A 22991-nucleotide genomic window follows, 5' to 3' on the forward strand; every position below is an offset into this window, starting at 1 on the left:
TTCAAAACATGTGTATTATCAGCGCATAGAAAAATAAATGCTACTGTATGTATAAATAAAATGATCTACATATCTGCTGTTAAGGGGAAAGAGAACCTCCCCCAACCAAGGAGAGTCACAAGCGTACACAGTAAGTTGTAAAAGCCTTTTGATAACGCTCTATGTGAGGAGCGAAACGCGTCAAGCTGTTCGTCCGAGTATATACTACGCCCGATTGCATCCAACTTCCGTAATACGGGGACACGGGGAGTGAGTACAGCCATCTGAGTGGCGACCCGTGGGATGGTTTTCAGGCGTTTGATCCTCTGCTAAATTGTAAGTGTAACCTGTATTGTGTGCAGCGAATAAAGTTTTTACATACTTCACGATGCCAGCATCTCTTTCTTCTTCTTTTTTGAGCATTACCTGGATGTTGTGATCTACAGTACATCTTTAAAGCTGTGGAATTGGTGGTCCAATAAGGCATTTATTTTCAAAGGAAGTTCTGAAAGCACTTTATTATTTGGCTTCTGGTGAGTAGGGGACCAAGAGGGGAGCACCTACTCGTGTACAGAGAGCACCGGCACTTTTTATATGAGCACGCAGCACTTTGGACTTATGTTTATGCACAAAGACTGTCACTGTTTAAAGTTTTTTTGAGCACAAGAAGAAGACAACAGTTCACAATTATTGATTTATATTTATTTTTATTCACGTCTGTTATTTATGCATATTGATTGGTAATTTTGATATAGATATTACGCATATTGAGTTAAGCACTAGCACTTTAACCACTTGCCGACCGAGTACGGTAATAGTACTGCGGCAAAGTGGTTCGTTATCGTCCAGTCACGTAGTATTACGTGACTGGACACTCCCCCTTCTGGGCGGCGCTTGCGCGCCGCCGGAGGCTCGCTCCCGCTGTTTTCATTCACAGCGGGAGTCGGGCCAGGGGAGGAGCAGCGGCGATCGCCGCTGCTCTGCCCCGATCGCCGGGGATCTAGTGTGGAGATCCGCCCGCTGTGTGTAAACACAGCGGGCGGATCTCCATAGTGACAGATCGGACTGTTCAGCATAGCTGGACATCCGATCTGTCCATGACTCACTCAGGCCCCTCCCCCCCTACACGTCAGTAAGCACCAGGCATACATTAACCCCTCCCTCTCCAATAAAATTAACCCCTTCCCTGCCAGTGTCATTTTTACAGTAACAGTGCATATATATAGCACTGATTACTGTAGTAATGTCACTGGTAACCCCAAAAGTGTCAAAAATGTCAGTCAAGGGTCCGATCTGTCCGCCGCAATGTCGCAGTCCCACAAAAAAAATCGCAGATCGCCGCCATTACGCGTTAAAAAAAAAAACACCAAAAATGACAGAAATCTTTCCCTTTGTTAGTAAACGCAATAACTTTTGCGCAAACCAATCAAAATACGCTTATTGTGATTTTTTTTACCAAACATAGGTAGCAGAAAACAAATTGGCCAAAAATTTTTAAAAAATTGGTTTTTACATATTTTTTGGGGGGAATTTCATATAAAAAAATGTTAAAAATATTGTTATTTTTTCAAAATAAACGCTCTTTTTTTGTTTATAGCGCAAAAAGTAAAAATCGCACAGGTGATCAAATACCACCAAAAGAAAGCTCTGTTTATCAGAAAAAAAGGACGTAAATTTCGTTTGGGTACGGCGTCGCACGACCGCGCAATTGTCAGTTGAAGTCGCACAGCGCCGAATCGCAAAAAGTGGCCTGGACGGAAGACAGCAAAATCCTCCGGTGGTAAAGTGGTTAAGCACAATATTTATTAACATATATATATATATATATATATATATTTATTTGGTCTGGGGAGCAGCGCAGGTAGTTTCATATTGTACAAGCGTACATAGACCTTTTTTCTGGTAAGAGGCTGTTTTTGCTTTTTTCACTGGAAGTTGAGAGCACAGGTTTTGCAGTTTTGTTTCACTGGAAGAGTCTATTTGGATATTATTTTGCACTTACCTACATCCGCCGGGTAAGGGGGAAATCCTCAAGGTGGTGGGAGTCTGCACCTATTATTTGGAATAGCACCTGTTTGATTCCTGCACCTTTGAAAATATATTCATCTTGTTTTGTCACATATATATGGCATTATGGCATTATATATATATGGACTTTTTATTGACTTTGATTTCATACACTCTTCCTTTATTTCATTATTGGAATATATTGTTGTATATCACATTGGTTTATATATGATTTTGCGCACCAATAAGCTGTGGAGAAAAAAAGCATGCAGGGAAGAGAAGGAGGGATGCTTTAAAAGGGGAAGAGAGGGACATACTTTATCTGTTTTTGTTTACAAAAAGTTACAGCCGAAGGAATTGTGATTGTCCTTTAGGTTAATCATTTGAAATAATAAAAAACAATATGATGTTCAAACTTTTGACTTCTTTCTATAATAACGACATAACACAGTACTGGTACTTTTACTTTCAGTACTTGAGTAGCAAAATTTTAAATAAAACTACTTGCAATACTTAAGTACAAAAAATGTTGAATACTTTAGTACTTCTACTCAAGTCACTTTTTGATCGAGCACTTCCACTTCTACTCAAGTCACTTTTTGAACGAGCACTTCTACTTCTACTCAAGTATGGGTTTCGAGTACTTTATACAAGTGTGCCCCTTAATGACCAGGCCATTTTTTGCAATTTGGCACTGCGTTAATTTAACTGACAATTGCGCGTTCGTGCGATGCTGTACCCAAATAAAATTAATATCATTTTTTTCCCATAAATAGAGATTTCTTTTGGTGGTATTTGATCACCTGTGCGTTTTTTATTTTTTGTGCTATAAACAAAAAAAAGAGCAACAATTCTGAAAAAAAAACAATATTTTTCACCTTATGCTATATATAACATTCCCAATAAAAAAAAGTTAACAAAATTAAATTATTTCATCATTTTAGGCCAATTTGTATTCATCTACATATTTTTGGTAAAAAAAAATCCTAATAAGCATATTTTGATTGGTTTGCGCAAAAGTTATCGCGTCTACAAACTAGGGGAAAGATTTATGTCATTTTTATTTATTCTTTCACTAGTAATGGCGGCGATCAGCGATTTTTAGTGGGACTGCGACATTGTGGCGGACAGATTGGACCCCTAACTGACATTTTTGACACTTTTGGGGGGACCAGTGACATTAATACAGTAATCGGTGCTAAAAATATGCACTGTTACTGTACTAATGACACTGGCAGGGAAGGGGTTAACACCAGGGGCGATCAAAGGGTTAAATGTATACCTAGGGGGTGTTTTCTAATTGTGAGGGGGATGGGTTTATGGAATCAACACAGGGACCTGTGTTCCTAAATAGGAGGAACACAGGAGCTCTGTGTTGATTGCGGACAGAACAACGTTCTGTATCCACGGGCAGCAATCGCGGGTGCCCGGTGCAAATCGCGGCCGCCGGCCCTACAAATCAGCTTCCACGCCGGCGAATGGGCGGGCGCGCGTGCCCCCAGGATCACTTCTGCTAAGCGCCGTACAGGTACGGTGATTCGCGAAAACCTGCCAACCTGCCGCCATATATTTTCAGTGGCTGGTCGGCAAGTGGTTAATTAACCCCCTTAGCGGTATCCCCGAGCGTGACTCGGGGTGGATTTTTTATGCTACTATCGGTATCCCCGAGTCACGCTCGGGGTAGATGTGCAGAGCGTGCAGTGGTGTCCCTTACCTTCTCCTGGCGATCCAGCGATGATCTCTCATTGCTGTGATCGCCAGCCGAGATCCCCGCCGCTCGTCCGTCGGTCTGATGACTTCCTGGTTCCGTTCCCTGCAGCAGCAATGCTGCATGGGAGCGGAAGTGGGAGGGAAATTCAAACGTTGCACAAAACACAAACACATAACATTTATATTATATATATATATATATATATATATATATATATATATATATACATACACACACATATATATATATACATATATATATATATATATATATAATATATAATGCATGATTTATAATCTAATCAATAATATAATTTTATTATATAATATATATATATATATATATATATATATATATATATATATATAATATATATATATATATATATATATTATATTATATAATAAAATTATATTATTTATTAGATTATAATTCATGCGTTTGTGTTTCAAATTTATCACATCTTGGATGTCTACTAGACTCTTGTTTTGGTCAGGTTTAAGTCAGTAATTACTAAGAATTGTAGGCCTATAATACATAACGCCAAATTTCCATGCAAAAAATTGTACCGCTTTTGGTACATAATTCCTGACATCAGAGGCGTAACTAGAACCTTCAGGGCCCCGATGCAAGAAACCATGAAGGGCCCCCCAGACCCCTGGCCGGGGCCCTTCCCTTCAAGCCCGGGGCTCTTCCCACTAATCTTGGGGCTCTTTACTCTCATTGCATGGCCTTTTATTACGGTCCCGCAGCAGGATCCTTTCACAAGTTCTGCAGTGGGCCCCCTTCCTGCAATCTTGGGGCCTCCCCACAGTGGTGAAATGCCAGGGCCCGGTCGCAAGTGTGACCTTTGAGATCCTAGAAGTTCACCCACTGGTTTGCTACCGGGCCCCCTGGAGCATGGGGCCCGGTAGCGATTGCAACCCCTGCAACCCCTGTAGTTACGCCCCTGCCTGACATAATCATACCGCCAGGGAGGTTAAATCAGTATTAAACCCAAAGCAAACATTTATCAGATTGCAGTTTACCAATTCTTAGGTGTGATTCTGCATTTGTTTCCTTTTTCTTTCTTCTATTTTCATCTGGTGAGCCAGCCAGTAAGTCTGTTGTTTTACAAAGTAACAAGCTCTCTTCCAGATGTATCAGTCTTCAGGGGTGTGAAAAACCATTATACCACAGACAGGGGTGCTTACAATGATCAACTTTTATTTATTCATGTAAAATCTTTATCCCAAAAGGTAAAAAACTGAGTAGCGTGAGCTGGAGTTTGGCTATATATTTTGTGTGTATTTAAGTTTGCTTGTCCATTTAACACTACCCTCCCCCCAGACTGACAGTACTGTTGTCTGCTGTGCCTCCTCATTCAGAGTGGGGTCACTCTAAGCCCCTGTTTACAGCTTCTTCAGTTGCGATTTCAAAGCTGCACATCAGTTGTGATTTACACTGCTGATTTCATTGCGGATTGCGACTTCATTTAAAAGAAATCTATGCAAGTCGCAATGAAATTGGTAAAAAGTAGTGCAAGGACCTTTTTCATAATGGCTGCGTCATGAGTCACGGCAATATATATGGTTCCATTCCCGACAATAGGGTGCGACTTGTCATGTGATTTGGAACTGTCAGATCACATGACAAGTTGCAGCGGTGAGACCCATTAGGCTTTATTCATATGGCCATAAAAAAACGTAAATACAAATGTTTTTTAATTACGCATCCGAACACGGCTGCATTGTTTTCAGTAAAGAGTTTGACACAGATGCATAAACATGCACTGTATTCAGATCCGTAACACAGAATCCAAAAATCTGCATGTAAGAACATGTGCTTTATGCACTTACACCTATAGACCCGTGTATGCGCATTTGTAAGCATGTAAATTAAAGCAGAACATTACCAATAACAACAACTTGATAAAAAGAATATTCTTTAGCAAGGAACATACGTATATTCCACATTAATAATAATGCTTCCAACATTATTGTGTTCTGTAAATTGCCTCCAGCATTGTCCCTGCTTCTTCTTGCTGGAGGCTGCCATGTTGCTAAAGCCCAGAGCCCCTGAACAGCAGTAAATCATAAAGTGGAACTAAACTCTTTTACTGGTTTAAAAAAAAAAAACATTTACATTCCTGGAATGCCAGGATTGTTAACCCTGCTTGTGTCCTCAAATCAAACCAAGCTGCACTGATGGTCACTGATGAGGCGGCACTGGTGGGCACTGATCAGGTGGAACTGGTGGGCAATGATGATAAGGCACAGATGAGGTTGCACTGATAGGTGGCACTGATGGGCTCTGATAGGTGGCACTGAAAGGGGCACTGATAGGTGGAACTGATGGGCACTGGTGGGCACTGATTGGCGCCACTGGTGAGCACTGATGGGGCGGCACTGATAGGCACTGATGAAGCTGCACTGATGGTCTCTGATAGGCGGCACTGATGGACATTGTTTAGCAGCACTGAAGGTCACTGAAAGGTCGCACTGATAAGCACTATTAGATAGCACTTATGGGCACTGATAGGTGGCATAGATGGGCACTGATGGGGACTGATAGGTGCCACTGCTGAAGCTGCACTGATGGGCACTGATAGGTGGCACTGATGAAGCTGCACTAATGGCCACTGATTAGGCGGCACTGGTGGGCACTGATGAGGCTACACTGATAGGTGGCACTGATGGGCTCTGATAGGCAGCACTGAAAGGGGCACTGATAGGCACTGGTAGGCGGCACTGACAGGCAGCACTGATTGGTGAAACTGATGATTGGGCACTGGTTGGCAGCACTGGTGGGCACTGATAAGTGGCACTGGTGGACACTAATTGGCAGCACTGGTGAGCACTGATAGGTGGCACTGATCAGCAGTACTGGCGGGCACAGGTTAGGACCGATGTGCGTGTAACAGGAGTTGGTTACCGGCTTTCTTCTATTCTCCTCACGCTGATCGTAAAGGGAAAAAAAAGCCGATAACCGACTTCTGTTTACTTCTGTGATCAGCTGTCATTGGCCTTTACCCTGACCAGGACTTGACGATCACAGAGTGTGCTGGCCGCGCGCCGCAGGGGGCATGCAAGCAGCGTGATCACGGGAGGAAATCTATTGACGCCCTCCTGGCACTGGAAGCCCGCACTGTCGCCGTCTTTTGGTGATAGCGCGGACTAAAAGTGGTTAAAAGGTCGAATATAATAAGATATATATATAAATATATACATTTAAAAACTGCCATTTTGGGTTTCGGCCCAGTGCATCCTGCATTTTCAGCTTTGACGCCAAAATTTCCATTCGGTGCACCTCTGATTGATAAGCTGCAATATAATTTATATTTTCTTATAGTTTTAGTACTGATATGTTATACATGTTGTTGTTTTTTTTTAAGAAAAGCGACAAAAGTTTTAAAACCATCCAGCCTGGCAATAGAGTAGTCACTACCCTCTACCCCCGCCTAGGACATTGGGACATCAGTGTTCCTGCAGCGGCCTCTACCGGGCAGACGTGGTAAAGCGCTGATTACACAGCCACGCCGCAGAGTTTACAGAGGGGAGGGCGCATGCGCGGGGATTTGTGCGTGACGTCGGCGCGCCCGTACGTGTGTGTGTAGAGGGACGCGGGAAGTTTGTAAAGGGAAGGAGATCGGGCGGGCGGACGATGAGTAGCAGGTAATATCACCGGGCACGGCTTGTATAGACGGGTGTGGTATTGGAGGGTGGCTCCTTTCTATGACTACCAGTGTGAGGAGAGAGGGCTCCGGAGGTGCGGTACAGGAGTTGAACTCTGTGTAAAGAGGGGGGGGATACCAGTCAGGTCTCGGTTATAGGCCTCCCCTCCCCCCACCTACAATCATTGATCTGTTTCCCTCTATTTCTACCTGTGGTCACCTCCTTCTATGTGATCTCCATAGGCTGCCATCTCCCCATAGGGCCTCATTCACATCGGTACCCAGAGCCGTACAATATGGGGGCGTCTTCCCTCATCCGGGGTCCACCGATGGCTGTAGGTGAATGTACTCCGCTACATGTGGGAGGCCCCGCCCACCCAGGGGGGTTCTGGAAGATGTGCAACAAACAAAGTGTAATTGGCAGCCCGATGAACTTCATATTCCCATCGCACACCTTCCTGGTATATACACACACACATATATATATATATATATATATATATATATATATATATATATATATATATATCGTATTTTCCTGCGTATAAGACGACCCCCCTAATTTCCAAGTTAAAACAAAGGTTTTGGGCTATACTCGCTGTATAAGACTACCCCCCCCCCCCTTCCGAAGCAAAGCAACACCATTGAAAAACATCAGATTTCTCATAGATCTCCAAGGTACCCCAAGTACTGTAATACTTGTAATCTCTCATAATATCTCCAAGGTACCCTAAGTATTACCAGTAGATGTAATCTCTCAAGGCGCTGGCTGTGCAGGAATCCTGTACCGGTATACCGTATGTATCATAGCTTCAGCTACATACAGTGTACCGCGCTGAGCCAATCACAGTGAGCGATGTATTCTATTATTGAATGCAAAGCCTGCTTGGATTGGCAGAGTCAGGGAGGCGGGCTGATGTTACTCCACCAATCCGAGCAGGCTTTGCTTTCAATAATAGAATACATCGCTCTCCCTGATTGGCTCAGTGTGGTACACTATATGTAGCCAAAGCTAGGGTACATACGGTACAGGATTCCCATACAGCCAGCGTCTTGAGAGATTACATCTACTGGTAATACTTATACTTAGGTCACCTTAGAGATATTCTACTCGGCGTATAAGATGACCCCCCATTTTTGAGGGATTTTTTGAGGTTCAAAAGTAGTCTTCTACGCCAGAAAATAGTGTGTATATATATATATTAGGGCTGCACGATATTGGGAAAAAAATCGCATTGCAATATTTTTTCCCCAACGATATATATTGCGATATTTATACCCGCCTCTTCCTGGTGTACATGGTACAGTCGACCTCCCCTCCGTATTTGGTACCTTCTTGGCAGCCTCGGCCCACGTGCGCTTCCTCCGCCTCTTCTGTTTGTCCATGATCGGGCTGTGAAGTCGGTTCTCCCGGAGGGAAGGGGGAACCTCTCTGGCTGGGGGCAGATGGAAACGCGGGAAGTGGGGGTTATCGCTGGGAGTTGTAGTCCTCTCCACCAGGCAGCTCCTTCGCACCGGAAGCACACTCCCAGTCCCCACAATACACTTCCGCCCCACAGCACAGCGAACCAATCACGCCGTGAGTAGCGGCACAGCGAACCAATCAGGTGTGCAGGCACGCGTGATTGGTTCCCTGTGCCGCTGCTGCTCACGGCGCGCTGCTCACCGCTCAGTCAGGAGAGCTGCAGGACGGACTTAACATGTGGGACGGATGTCGGGTTGTATTCTTCTACCTTCACTGTGAGTCCCCAATATCGCATGATCCGGCGATGTGACTATCGCCCACGCCCGCAGCACGATATTCAATGTTACATCGAATATCATTCAGCCCTAATATATATATATATATATATATATATATATAGTGGTGAAGCGATCACCTGCTGGACACTGGATCTATTCCAGGTACATACATATTCCCATCGCACACCTTCCTGCTAAATAGACGTGTGTGTGTGTGTATATATATATATATATATATATATATATATATCCAAAAAAAGGAGCAAGTAGGCGGGGCACTACGAGGGACTATAAACACCTGCTCAACCGGCGCTAAAATACAAGTACCTTAAAATCTATTGTAAAAAAGATATATGAAAGTTTGATACAAACAATATATCTAACAAAGCTGCTGCTATAAATGAAATGACATACAATAAAGGTGCATATATAATAATATCACAAACAAGATATACTACAACACACTAGCAGCGCTAAGAGCATAAAATACATATATATATATATAAATGCAGTCCACTGGGATAAAGTCCATGTGCTCATATGATCATGCAGTGTGCCCAGAATATTCTCTCCTGACAATCCAAGGTCGTGAGTATGTTGGTGAATACACCGGACCCTCCACCTCACCAATGTGCTCCCCCAAATCAGAAACACTCACCAGAAATCTGGTCAACAAGCGCCTGTACCATCAGCCTATCACAGGCTTAGAAACGATCTCCTCAGGAATTAACCAGGAGCGCCGGCACTTGAACCGTCTCAATCAGATCAATTCTGGGACTCCATACTGCCTGACGTGCTGCTGGGGACAGCCTGGGACAGCAGCAGGGACATGTTCCAGTGACGATCCCTTGTCCCCGGTCCTTCCTGTACGTGCAGCTACACAACAGCAAACACAGCCCCTGCAGCTGTTTGCTGTATATATATATAGTGGGTGCTGAAGCAATCACCAGGTGGACATGGGATCTATTTCAGGTACATACATATTCCCATCGCACACCTTCCTGGTATATAGACACGTGTGTGTGTGTGTGTGTGTGTGTGTGTGTGTGTATATATATATATAGTGGGTGCTGAAGCAATCACCAGGTGGACATTGGATCTATCCCAGGTACATACATATTCCCATCGCACACCATGCATCTTGCAAAAGCACTCCAAAAGCTTTTTATTGCAGAAAAGATGACATCAGAAAGAGTGCAACGTTTCAGAGTCACACAGGACCCCTTAGTCATGGAATGGGATCACACAACCTGAGGAAGGGGTCCTGTGTGACTCTGAAACGTTGCACTCTTTCTGATGTCATCTTTTCTGCAATAAAAAGCTTTTGGACTGCTTTTGCAAGATGCATGGTGTGCGATGGGAATATGTATGTACCTGGGATAGATCCAATGTCCAGCTGGTGATTGCTTCAGCACCCACTATATATATATATATATATATATATATATATATATACACACACACACACACACACACGTGTCTATTTAGCAGGAAGGTGTGCGATGGGAATATGTATGTACCTGTAACTGGCAGCCCGTTCACGTGAAAAACATAAATGTAAAGCGGCAACACGGATTCCTTCTATGCCTAGTGTGAGTGGGACCTAAACGCACGCCTGTGTACAAACACATGACCCCGAGGTAGATGTCTGACCATTTATTCTCTCATTAGGGCCGGTTCACACTCTTGCGAGTGCGGCGATCGCATGTAATTCGGAGCGCACTGCTCCTTCATTACATGCGATCCCATGTGCGGATGCGAATTCAGCCATACACTTTGTATGGACTCTTTTTCCAGCTACATCAGGATCGGATCGCACAGTGGTTCACACTTGTGCGATCCTATTCTGTGCGAACTGTCAGATCACACTGCGATATGCAATCAAACTGGGGGTGTCGTTAACATTTAATTGACACCCCCTGCGTATCTCATATGGCAGTGTGAACTGCCAGATGTGCGTTTGTGATGCGGGAACAGGCTGCGAATTCGCAGCCTTCCCGCAGCGTACAAGTGTGGCCCGGGACTCAAAGTGCTTGTATACCCCCCGCTTGGTGAGTTTTACCTGCAGGTTACCCAATAATAAGGCTTACCTGTAGGTAAAATGAATATCTCCTATACCTGCACGGTTTAGAAGATTTTTACCCTGACATCAGTGGCTCATGCGCTCTGAAGATCCGGTGTATCGCGCTGGAACGGAGGGCTTTCGCATGCGTGCATGGGAGTGACAACAACGCAGCTCTGACCACTCACAGCACCGTAGCCTACGAACCCAGAAACGCCCAGGGTACACATCGGCTCCCTCAGCGGGGACTGGGCGTCACGGCGGGGGCTTCGTTCTAAGGTAAGTTTTTCATAATGTGCTAGTATATGATGCATACTAGCACATTATGCTATTGTCGGGCAGGGTTTTTTTTTTCTTTTTCAGCGGTTTGCTGCTGCTTTAGTGTCGGTTCACATTGGCGCAATGCAAAAACCCTGCGAATCCACTGCGGGTTCCTGCATTGCACCCGTCTCGCAGGCAGTTCACACTGCCATATGCGAATCGCTGGGGGTGTCAATACAAAGTTACCACCCCCAGATTAGTTTTCATATCGCAGTGCGAACTATAAGTTCAGACAGGAATCGGATTGCGTAGGTGTGAACACTTGTGCGATCTGATTCTGGTGCGGACCAAAAAAGGGTCCTGTGCGACTTTGGGCAATCTGCATGGCTGAATTCATATCGCACAGACACTGCATGTGATTTGCAGAGCATACCGACCACTTATACCCCCTTTCTGCCCAGGACAGCTTTCAGTGTTGTCACACTTGGAATGACAATTGTTGGCGGCCTTGCAACAATGTATCCATGTAACCTTTTTTTATCATTATTTTGAGACAGGGCTTTCTTTTGGTGGTATTTAACCACCACTTACAGACCAGGATTTTTCCGGCATTGTTTGTTTAAAAGTTTGAGTCGCATTTAGACTAGTGCGACTTGTCAGGCGACTTGTCAGCCTGACAAGTCGCGGTCCATTGAGTAGTACAGGACCCGTTCTAATAGGAGCAACACAAGTTGCTCCGACTTAGAAAAAGGGTCCTGTACTACTTTGGGGCGACCTGGGAGCGACTTGCATAGACTTCCATTATGTGAAGTTGCGCCGAAGTCGCGATGCACGCGACTTCACAGGTTGCCCCCCGAAGTCGGATCGCCTCAGTGTGAACCGGCTCTAAAGCAGTATTTTTTTGCTAGAAAATTACTTATAATCCCCAAACCATATATATATATATGTGAGGAAAGGGGAGGTAATATGGCGCTGTCAGGCTAATAAATAGGAAAAAATAAATAAATATGTCTTAAAGTGTACTGGTGATAAGGTGAATATAAATCAAAGTGTATAAAACTTCATATGGTGAATCCTTAAAAAGTGTAAATAAGTTTGAAGAATTTGGTAAAAAAATGTGTATCTATATAATGATAAATAGATAGGAAAATTAAGATATAAGTGATAAATTATTAAAAATCAATGTGTAATCTTAAAGATATATGTATGACTATATAAAAAAATTATATAAAAAAATTATATAAAAAATTATAAAGTGGTGTTATAAATATCCTCCATATATACTTAAAGTGCTAATTAATCAGATATATATTGTGCTAGTGGGCCAAACAATAAATAGCTTTGTATAAATCTGTGCACATACAAATCATAAATAGTGTCCCAACAGTTTAAATAGCATAAATAAATAAATAAATATAAAGCGAATATATAGGAAAATTGTCCATATAAATAGCCAAATATTAAATGGTGCTGCAAATATAATTGAGTCCCAAGAAGGGTGATGAAGCAGGGATTTGACAGGATAAAATGGATTACAGGACTTCCAGACTGATGGGGGTGCTCAATACAGGAATCAGTGCTCCCCTCCTATTATTCCCGCACTCACCAGATGGTGGTACCCCAACAGGGGTAATCAGCGTTTGGGGTGACTCTCAGAGGTCCCTCCGAAGGTTGGCTAGTAATCCACTTAATCCCGACTTCGTATCTTACTCCAGGGGAAATTGATGAAAAATCCCTCCTCTTAGAGTACTCCAAAATGTTTGAGAGATATTTAATAGAAAAAACAGTGCATGTATGTCCTAGGGACCGCAACACCCTCGTGTGGCGGTAGTTCCGGGACGCGTTCCACCGGCCGGATGTGCGTCTCAGTCAACAGGAAGCGGAACTGACGTAACCACGCTCTACGCGTTTCGTCATCAATGACGTCATCAGGAGCAGCGTGGTTACGTCAGTTCCGCTTCCTGTTGACTGAGACGCACATCCGGCCGGTGGAACGCACCGCGTCCCGGAACTACCGCCACACGAGGGTGTTGCGGTCCCTAGGACATACATGCACTGTTTTTTCTATTAAATGTGAGTATTGTAATTTTATACGAATAAAGCACCTATCTTTTGCAATAAAAAAAAAAAAAGACGCTGCTCCTGATGACATCATTGATGACGAAACGCGTAGAGCGTGGTTACGTCAGTTCCGCTTCCTGTTGACTGAGACGCACATCCGGCCGGTGGAACGCACCGCGTCCCGGAACTACCGCCACACGAGGGTGTTGCGGTCCCTAGGACATACATGCACTGTTTTTTCTATTAAATATCTCTCAAACATTTTGGAGTACTCTAAGAGGAGGGATTTTTCATCAATTTCCCCTGGAGTAAGATACGAAGTCGGGATTAAGTGGATTACTAGCCAACCTTCGGAGGGACCTCTGAGAGTCACCCCAAACGCTGATTACCCCTGTGGGGGTACCACCATCTGGTGAGTGCGGGAATAATAGGAGGGGAGCACTGATTCCTGTATTGAGCACCCCCATCAGTCTGGAAGTCCTGTAATCCATTTTATCCTGTCAAATCCCTGCTTCATCACCCTTCTTGGGACTCAATTATATTTGCAGCACCATTTAATATTTGGCTATTTATATGGACAATTTTCCTATATATTCGCTTTATATTTATTTATTTATTTATGCTATTTAAACTGTTGGGACACTATTTATGATTTGTATGTGCACAGATTTATACAAAGCTATTTATTGTTTGGCCCACTAGCACAATATATATCTGATTAATTAGCACTTTAAGTATATATGGAGGATATTTATAACACCACTTTATAATTTTTTATATAATTTTTTTATATAATTTTTTTATATAGTCATACATATATCTTTAAGATTACACATTGATTTTTAATAATTTATCACTTATATCTTAATTTTCCTATCTATTTATCATTATATAGATACACATTTTTTTACCAAATTCTTCAAACTTATTTACACTTTTTAAGGATTCACCATATGAAGTTTTATACACTTTGATTTATATTCACCTTATCACCAGTACACTTTAAGACATATTTATTTATTTTTTCCTATTTATTAGCCTGACAGCGCCATATTACCTCCCCTTTCCTCACATTTACCAAATATAGTTATCTATATTTTTGAGGTAGGCTGCAGTCATTTATTTACTTAATTTCCTCCAATAGCGCGGAAACTTTCCCCCTATATATATATATATATATATATATATATATATATAATTTTTTAGCAGTGACCCTAGGGAATAAAATGGTGATTGTTGCAATTTTTTTTATGTCTCACGGTATTTGTGCAGCAGTTTTGCAAACTTAGTGTATTTTTTCCCCAAAAATATTTCATGAATTAAAAAAAAAAATACATTGAATTAAATAAAGGAAAAAAAACAGAAAAGTTAGCCCGCTTGACACCCGCAATCGTTCCCCGCTAAGAGAGGAGGACGGTCGGCTGTTGTAAACACAGTCGACCGTCCTCCTTGAAATGATCACAGAGCTCATGTGATCCTTCTATATAGGATTGCATTTTTCTATGGTCATTTCAGAAGTCACGCGCCCCCCCCCCCCACAGTTATAATCACTCCCCTAGGCTTACATTTAACCCCTTGATCCCCCACAGTGTTAACTCCTTCCCTGCCAATGTCATTATTGCAGTAACCATGATTATTATAGCACTGATTACTGTAGTAATGTCACTGGTCCCCACAAAAATGTCAGTTAGGGGTCCAATCTGTCCGACGCAATATCGCAGTCCCGCAAAAAAAAGTTACTTGCTATGGGGGCAATTGCGGAAGGGGGGAGGAGCCAGGAGCGCCACGGGGGAACCCGAGTAGAGGAGGAATTGGACTGCTCTGTGCAAAACCATTACAGAGCAGGTAAGGTATAACATGTTTGTTGTTGTGTTTTTTTTTTTTGTTTTGTTTTGTTTTTTAAATAAAAAGTTATTCTTTTATACTCTTAGGGCTCTTTCACACGGGCGATCCGATCAGATCCGCCTGTCAGTTTTTTAGGCGGATCTGATCGGATCCTCCATGCAGCTCTATGGGGCAGCGGATGTCAGCGGAGACACCTCCGCTGACACCCGCTGCCATCCGCATCCGATCCTGTGCTGAAATCTGGACTGATGGAAACCCTATTTTTCCATCCGTTCAGTAATCGGATCGGATCTGATGAGAGCGGACAGGCGGTCCGCTCTCATCCGATCCCCCATAGAGGGCAGCGGGTGCTGAGACACCTCCCTCTCCGCTCTGCAAGCGGAGACAGAGCTGTCATCCGCCGGCTCAGCGGGGATCGCGGATCGATCCCCGCTGAGCAACACGGATCCGCCTACGGAGGCGGACCGTGTGAAAGAGCCCTAAGAGAAGTTAGGGTTAAGCTAGAATTCCCCTTTAGAATGAATGGTAATCCCTTGCTTACAGCCGTACATTAGGGGATATGGACCGTTCCATACTTTTCTAGATTTTGATGTTATTTGTTTTCAGCGCAGGACTGATTGTGTATTGAATTGGTGACATGAATAGATCTTGTTGCATCTGTCTGGATATTTTCTGTCTTTTTGTAATTCGTTCTGTTAAAAATAGGAGCTAAAATTATACAGGAATCATAGGAGTGGTGTTATTTTATGCAGCACCTTGATCCTTCTCTTGCACTGCAGTAGCAGTATGGAAAAAAAGATGAATAATATTTTATTATGTTTTGGTGCAGGACACATCTAAAGGAGATTCCTGCTTCTGCCAGGAACTCCGCAAACTGGACATGGGACTCCAAGAAGAGCTCAGACCTGCTTTGTGGAATGGGGGTGACACCCATGGAGAAAGAGGCACTGGAGAAAGATGCACTGGATACAGAAAATACTCCTCTGGACCAAATCATGAGGATTACTCCACCACAGAAGCGGCAGAAGCCAAAGGAGAAAGATGACACCTTTGTTATTGCTAGACGTCCAAGAGGAGCCAAAAGCTCTCTACCAGGTAGGAACTGTAGAGTGCTGTAATCATGAATAGGTGTGCAGTATGTATGAGCCACCAAAACTCAGGGTAATGTCTACGGAAAAATAAAGCTTGCAGTTAAGGGATAGTTTTGAAGCCACCTCACCACTTTTTCTATGTTCAAGTGGTGGGCTACACCTTGCTGTTACTAGAGAGTCTGTGTGTTAGACTTTTAAAGGATAAGTTCACCTTTAGAAACATGTTGCATGTTTCACCTGTTTTTAGGGTGGAACATGGAACGTGTTCCCAATGCTGCAGCCGCTGCCCAATTTCTACAGCCATGTGGAGGGCCAGGGTAGTTCATTGATTCTTCCTGTCGGTGTATCTGTTTACCTGTAAAGGCGCACAGATACTGACAGATCTGCAGGAGACCTGCATGGCACCAGCGATCTGCTGATTGCTTGTGCAATGCTTTCACGGGCTCCAAAAATAATGCTGCTCATATTTTTACCTGCAAATAAATGTGCATTTATTATTTTTTATTTAAGTGAACTTCTCCTTAAAATGGTATTAAGATATTTTCCTCAAGGCATTTACGGGTATTGCCTTACTGATAAAGCCTTCTTCAGGCCTTTCATGTTATTGCTCTTGGAATATATACTTTTGAGAGACAACGATGTCTAGTCTATTTTCATGTGAGTAGAACCTTCTGTTCATCTGACTTTGCACACATGTGACCTACATTTATTTGATCGTGAATATTCAGGCAATTTTTTTTTTTTTTTCAGTTTAAAAGCAGAGATAAATTCACAAAGGAAATGCATAGATGGGAGCTGTTTTACCCTATAAAGAATTTTCATTTGTCTAGCCAGTCCTGACATTCACACTCCTGCCATACAGCACAGCCAGCTTTGTTACCTCCCTGCTACTACCAGCAAGAATAAGGCCCCTTTCACACACGGATCGAACCGCCGATTTCCCCCGCTGTGCAGGTGGATGACAGCTGTGTTTCCGTGCTGTGTGCGGAGACACAGCTGTCAGGTCCCCATGCATCTCTATGGGGGAATCGGATGGGAACGGACCGTCTGTCCGTTCTCATCCTCTGATCCAATCCGCCAGACTGATGGAAAATAGGGTTTCCATCCATCCGGTTTTGAGGGATCTGATGTCAGTGGACATGTCTCCGCTGACATCCGATGCCCCATAGAGATGCATGGGGCGTCCGTTCAGATCCGCCAAAAAAACTTACTGGCAGATCTGAACGGACTCCCTGTGTGAAAGGGGTCTTAAGGAGCAGTAGCATTTTGTTACTCACTCTCCTCTCCTGCTCTTCCTTGTCAGCATATTTGCATGCAGAAACTGAATCTGCCTCTAGCGCTACCCCATCCTCTCTTCTGGGGTTTGCAAGAGGCTAATACTAAAGCAGATTTAGGTATATACACTAGGAGCATTTAAAATACTTTTAAAGAATTTTTATTGAACATAACTGCATTAATTGGCAATTTTCCCCTGGGGTTCAGGTTTAAGAACTCCATGTAAAGTGTATGTATGTTTTTAAACCAGGCTGTAAATACTTGCAATCCTTATGTATTATGCTAAGCTGTTTTATTATTTTTTTTTTTCTTCTACCACTTTTCTCTTTCCAAAGGAATATCGTGGGATTCCCTACCAGATGAGTTAGTTCTGGGCATCTTATCCTATCTGCCTCTAACTGAACTCCTAAAAGCATGTTGCGTTTGTAAACGTTGGGCGAGACTATCGTAAGTGTTCAATTTAAAATGATAATACAGTAATACCTTGGTTTGCAAGCAAAATTTGTTCAGGAGACATGCTTGTAATCCAAAAGCGCTTGTATATCAAAGCAAATTTCCCTTTAAGATATAATGGAAACTCAGATGAGTCATTCCACAACCATTTATTCATTAAAAAATGGTTATGCCAATACAAAATGCAGTATAAAGAGTACGGTAAAAATAAAACAAATTAACCTGTACTTCAAAATACAGTACTGTACAATATAAAGTATACTGTAAAAAAACAAAAGAACCTGCACTTTGCAGCACCATTCCATATACCATTATGATCTGGCTCCCAATCCACAGTTCCTTTTTGTATAAAAAAAAACATTACAGTACACTCACAATGTTAAGGAATCTGGTGCAATTCCAAAGCTGCTGGTGTACAGTTTACAGTTCTGTATGTGGCCAGTGGTTCGGGAGCGCTGGTGGCTTCCAGCGCTTACTGCAGAACTCCGACACTCTGGAACTGTTGACGTCACTTCCAAGATAACGAGCAGCAGTAGTTTTAATGTTAAAAAAAGAATTACACTCACAACATTAAGGAGTCTGGTGCGATTCCAAAGCCGCTGGTGTATATGTAATTTACAGTATACAGTTCTGTATGTGTCTCCGAGTTCTGCAGGAAGCACTGGGACCCACCAGCAGTCCCGGACCTCTGGCCACATACAGAACTGTATACTGTACATTACATATACACCAGCTGCTTTGGAATCGCACCAGACTCCTTAACGTTGTGAGTGTAATTCTTTTTTTTAACAATAAAACTACTGCTGCTGGTATATTGCTCGTAAGTCAAGGCAACATTTTTAAAAAAGGATTTTTTTGTCTTTCAAAAAGCTTGTGAACTTCGTTACTTGTAATCCAAGATTTTACTGGTATCTTTTTACAGAGTGGCTATAAGATGCAATATTATATTACATATATTCACCCATGACACTAGACCTCAGTAAAAGGTGTGATATGCGCCAAGGACACCGGACCTTGGTAACAAATTTTAATAAAAACATTTTTGGTGACAGCCTTTCAGATTTTTTTCTCTGAAATAGAAAATTGCTGCTTTTAAAGTGGATGGGCACTTTCCATAATGTACAAGTGTGCACAGCCAGCCAACTTCTACATCATGTCACACTTAAACTCCAGTGTGCTTTTCTTCAGCCACGTGACTTCCATGTTGCCAATTCCTGCTCTCCCTTAGGGGAGCCACTGATAATGTAATGAGACTACATTACCTTGACACCTGGCTTTTATGTAATGAGACTACATTACCTTGACACCTGGCTTTTTTTTTTTCTCCCAAGCATCGTAGTGGCAGGGAAAGAGATGAGGGTGTACACTGCACTTTGAGCCCGATTCTGTACATTTGCAAACTGGGCCGATTTACACCTATACACACTTTTTTGCATGAATGCTGTGTACATTGAGTAGTACCCGAAGGTCTGAAATGCGGAAGATGAATGCACTGGTTCCTTAACCTTCCTAGCGGTATTCCCGAGTGTGGCTTGGGGTTAAATTTCAGTAACAAAAGCGTTAACCCCGAGCCACACTCGGGTACCGCTAGGGAGATCGCTGGATCCTGGAAGAGAGGGTACTTGCTTTGTCCCCGGGATCCAGCGATGTATCCCGGCAGTGTGCGGCGGCCAGATCTTCCTACCGATGCTCTGTGCCCCGGCTTCTGTCTCCTGCGACGTGAAGCTCGCAGGGGGGTGGAACCGGCGGCAAATTCAAATCGTAAAACACACCAAACACACTGATACATTACAAAATAAAGTCACATTAGTTTGCCCCCCCCCGTGCCCTTTCCTGCAGTTTTGCTGTGTATATATATATATATATATATATATATATACACACACATAAACTTGTATATAGTTATTTATTATATTATAACTCATGATTTTGTGTTTCAAACTAACTTTATAATACCCGAGATGTTATAAAGAAGAACGCACCGTAAAAAAATCCTATGTAAATAGTTGGTTTGGGCTGCTCATTCTTAAGAATTACATGCAAAATAATGGTACCGCATTCAGCACCTAAAATCGGAAAGAATCATACCGCCAGGGAGGTTAATGCAGGTACCGACTGGTACAGCATTCAGCCCTATCATGCCGCAGCCTGCCATAAATATTGATTGGCTGCCTGCAGCTGGGCGCTGTGCCTCTCCTTTCGGGGCACACTGCTCCTAGACAGCTGTGTGTTGTAAGGGTCCAGACATACCTGTGCTTTTTGATAAAAAAAAATAAAAATAAGCTTTATTAAAAAAAAAAATATAGTTGATATATAGAAAAATTGTGTAGTGTGAAAGGAATTGATATTACACCACTTAGTAGTCAGCACTCAGTAACAGTGAGAATACCTTTTGAAATGCTTTTGCAGTTTAAGTATGAAAAACCTTGCGCTGTAGCTGTTATAAAGTCATAGTATGCGGGGGTATAGGGTTAGAAAGATAAATGTGAGACGTTAGTTGGGCATTTTTTAATGCATATTAGTGCTGAACACATATATTGCATGAGCACTGACTAATGTTATAGGTATCTTTTTTATTTCTTTGGGAAGTGGAGGCTGTTATACAAGCGCCAGGTGGGGATATATCAGAATTTGGACAAAAAAAAAAAATGAACATACTCCAGCAGTTCTGGTTCCTCAGACTGTGCTGTAGAACTAGCCTGATGTGTACCTATGAATAAATGCTGTGCTATAGAACTAGCCTGATGTGTACCTATGAATAAATGCTGTGCTGTAGAACTAGCCTGATGTTTTTTTTCCTTAGAGAAGATATCTTGTACATGCTCAGACTATAAAGTGTTGTTCCTTTCTCCTAGGTGTGATGAATCGCTGTGGCACAGTGTAGACCTCACTGGAAAACATTTGGTGGATGGAGTTATCGGATATTTGTTGTCCCTAGGAGTGGTTGCTTTGCGCTGTCCTAGATCTTGTATTGGAGAACCAATGTTTAAACAGATCAGGTGAGCAATCGCCTAGACACAAGGTGGAAGGCAAAAGATCTGAATAATCATTGATCTGCACATAAACATGCTCTCTGGTATCGGCCAAGCATTTCAATTTGTATATTGTGTAGACAGCCCTGGTGTTGACTGATCAGCAGAATTTTGCAGCTTTGAGTGTCTGCACAGTTTGTTCCATCCGGCCTACACTAGTTTCCTGTACTGACCATATTCTTCTAGACCAGTGGTTCTCAACTCCGGTCCTCAGGACCCACTAACAGGCCAGATTTTAAGTATTACCTTGGGGAGATGCAGACTAGTACTGCAATCACTGAGCAGCAAATATCGCCTGTGATGTATTTCAGTTATCTTGCAAACCTGGCCTGTTAGTGGGTCCTGAGGACCGGAGTTGAGAACCACTGATCTAGACTCTGTGCCCTTGGGCAGCTTAAAGCAACTCTTCAACTCTTCAGGCAAGCTGCCAAATACAAAGTTAATACACACACATTTGCTGTCTTACAGTACCTGCTGAATGATTTGTAATTTGTTGCCAGCCTTGTGACTTTCACAACTTCTCCACAAAAACAATGACACAGTTGTCCTGAATAAACAATTTAACTTCCTGATTTACCCGTTCAAAAAGACTGGAAAAAGTAACTCCAATTTTGCTGAGAAAAAACAATTCCCTCCTGGTGATCAAAGATTTTAACAAACTTTTCAGCAGAGTATTACCTGTTTCTGTTTTAATGGAGAAGTTCACCTTAACATGTTTCACCTGTATTTAGTGCCGGTTCACATTCTTGCGGCTGCGGCGATCGCATGTAATATCGGAGCGCACTGCTCCTTCATTACATGCGATCGGCTGTGCGGTGCGAGTTTAGCCATACACTTTGTATGGCTAAATTCGCACTGCACCCACAGCAAAGACGCACAGGACCCTTTTTTTTCAGCCGCATCAGGATCGGATTGCACAGAGGTTCACACTTGTGCGATCCGATCCTGTGCGAACTGTAAAGATAGCACTGCGATATGCGATCAAACTGGGGGTGTCGTTAACATTTCATTGACACCCCCAGCGTAACGCATATGGCAGTGTGAACTGCCAGGGGTGCGTTTGCGGTGCGGGAACAGGCTGCGAATTCGCAGCCTTCCCGCATCGCATAAGTGTGACCCGGACCTTAGGGTGCAACCTAGAAACCCCCCTCTCCCCCTTAGCCTACCTTCCCTGTGATGGCTGACAAGGGTACCTCTCTCCGCACCCGCTGTCGCAGCCTAAAATCATTACAGCTGTGCAAGGCCCCATCGGCACAGCCACGTCCTTCTTTCACAGCAATCTGTAAATGAAGTAACTACAACTCACCACAGCTTGTAGATTTCAATGGAGGGAGCTTATGATTGCTCTGGTAGTCCATTGGCACTTCCATATTTCTAACAAAGGTACAGGCAAGAAAGCTGGGAGTAAGTGTCTGCAGGAGCCTGACATAGCACCTATGATCCACTGATCATGGATGCAATGCTCTGCAGGCTCCTGTGGGGAAAAAAAGTAAATGTACAATTTCTTTCCTGCAAAAATATGTGCACTCAGGTGAACTTGGCCTTTGGGAGAAAGCTGTATATGATTCACTGTGTCCTAAATGTGGGAATGTCTCTGTTCAATTGTATTAGCTGAAGCATTTGCAGTATTCCAGTAAGAAATGTTGCAGTTTCTGCGTCCCTTTTTAGAAGTAATGAACCCTTAGTTTACCCAAACTATGTCTATTGCAGAGGGTGCCTAAAATTGTATATATGCGCCTTAATGCAGACTTCTGGGAAAATCAGCCAATACCACAAGCAAGAAATGACTTTCTTGGGAAGTTCTGTACACCAATTGTGT

The 22991-nt window shown here is 43.0% G+C and overlaps 1 protein-coding gene across 1 annotated transcript in view; it reads left to right on the forward strand.

Annotated features, from left to right (window-relative positions):
• Window positions 1-22991, forward strand: part of SKP2 (S-phase kinase associated protein 2) — a gene marked incomplete at its 5' end in the record, with an annotated part of 46935 nt that overhangs the window by 7601 nt on the left and 16343 nt on the right. Inside the window, 3 exons of the mRNA XM_082275199.1 lie at window positions 16151-16416; window positions 18023-18134; window positions 20996-21139. Coding sequence (XP_082131325.1) covers window positions 16151-16416; window positions 18023-18134; window positions 20996-21139 — 522 coding nt within the window. The remainder of the gene's footprint in view (window positions 1-16150; window positions 16417-18022; window positions 18135-20995; window positions 21140-22991) is intronic.

The sequence above is a fragment of the Pelophylax lessonae genome (assembly GCF_965119305.1).
Source record: "Pelophylax lessonae genome assembly, chromosome: 1".
NCBI lineage: Eukaryota > Metazoa > Chordata > Amphibia > Anura > Ranidae > Pelophylax > Pelophylax lessonae.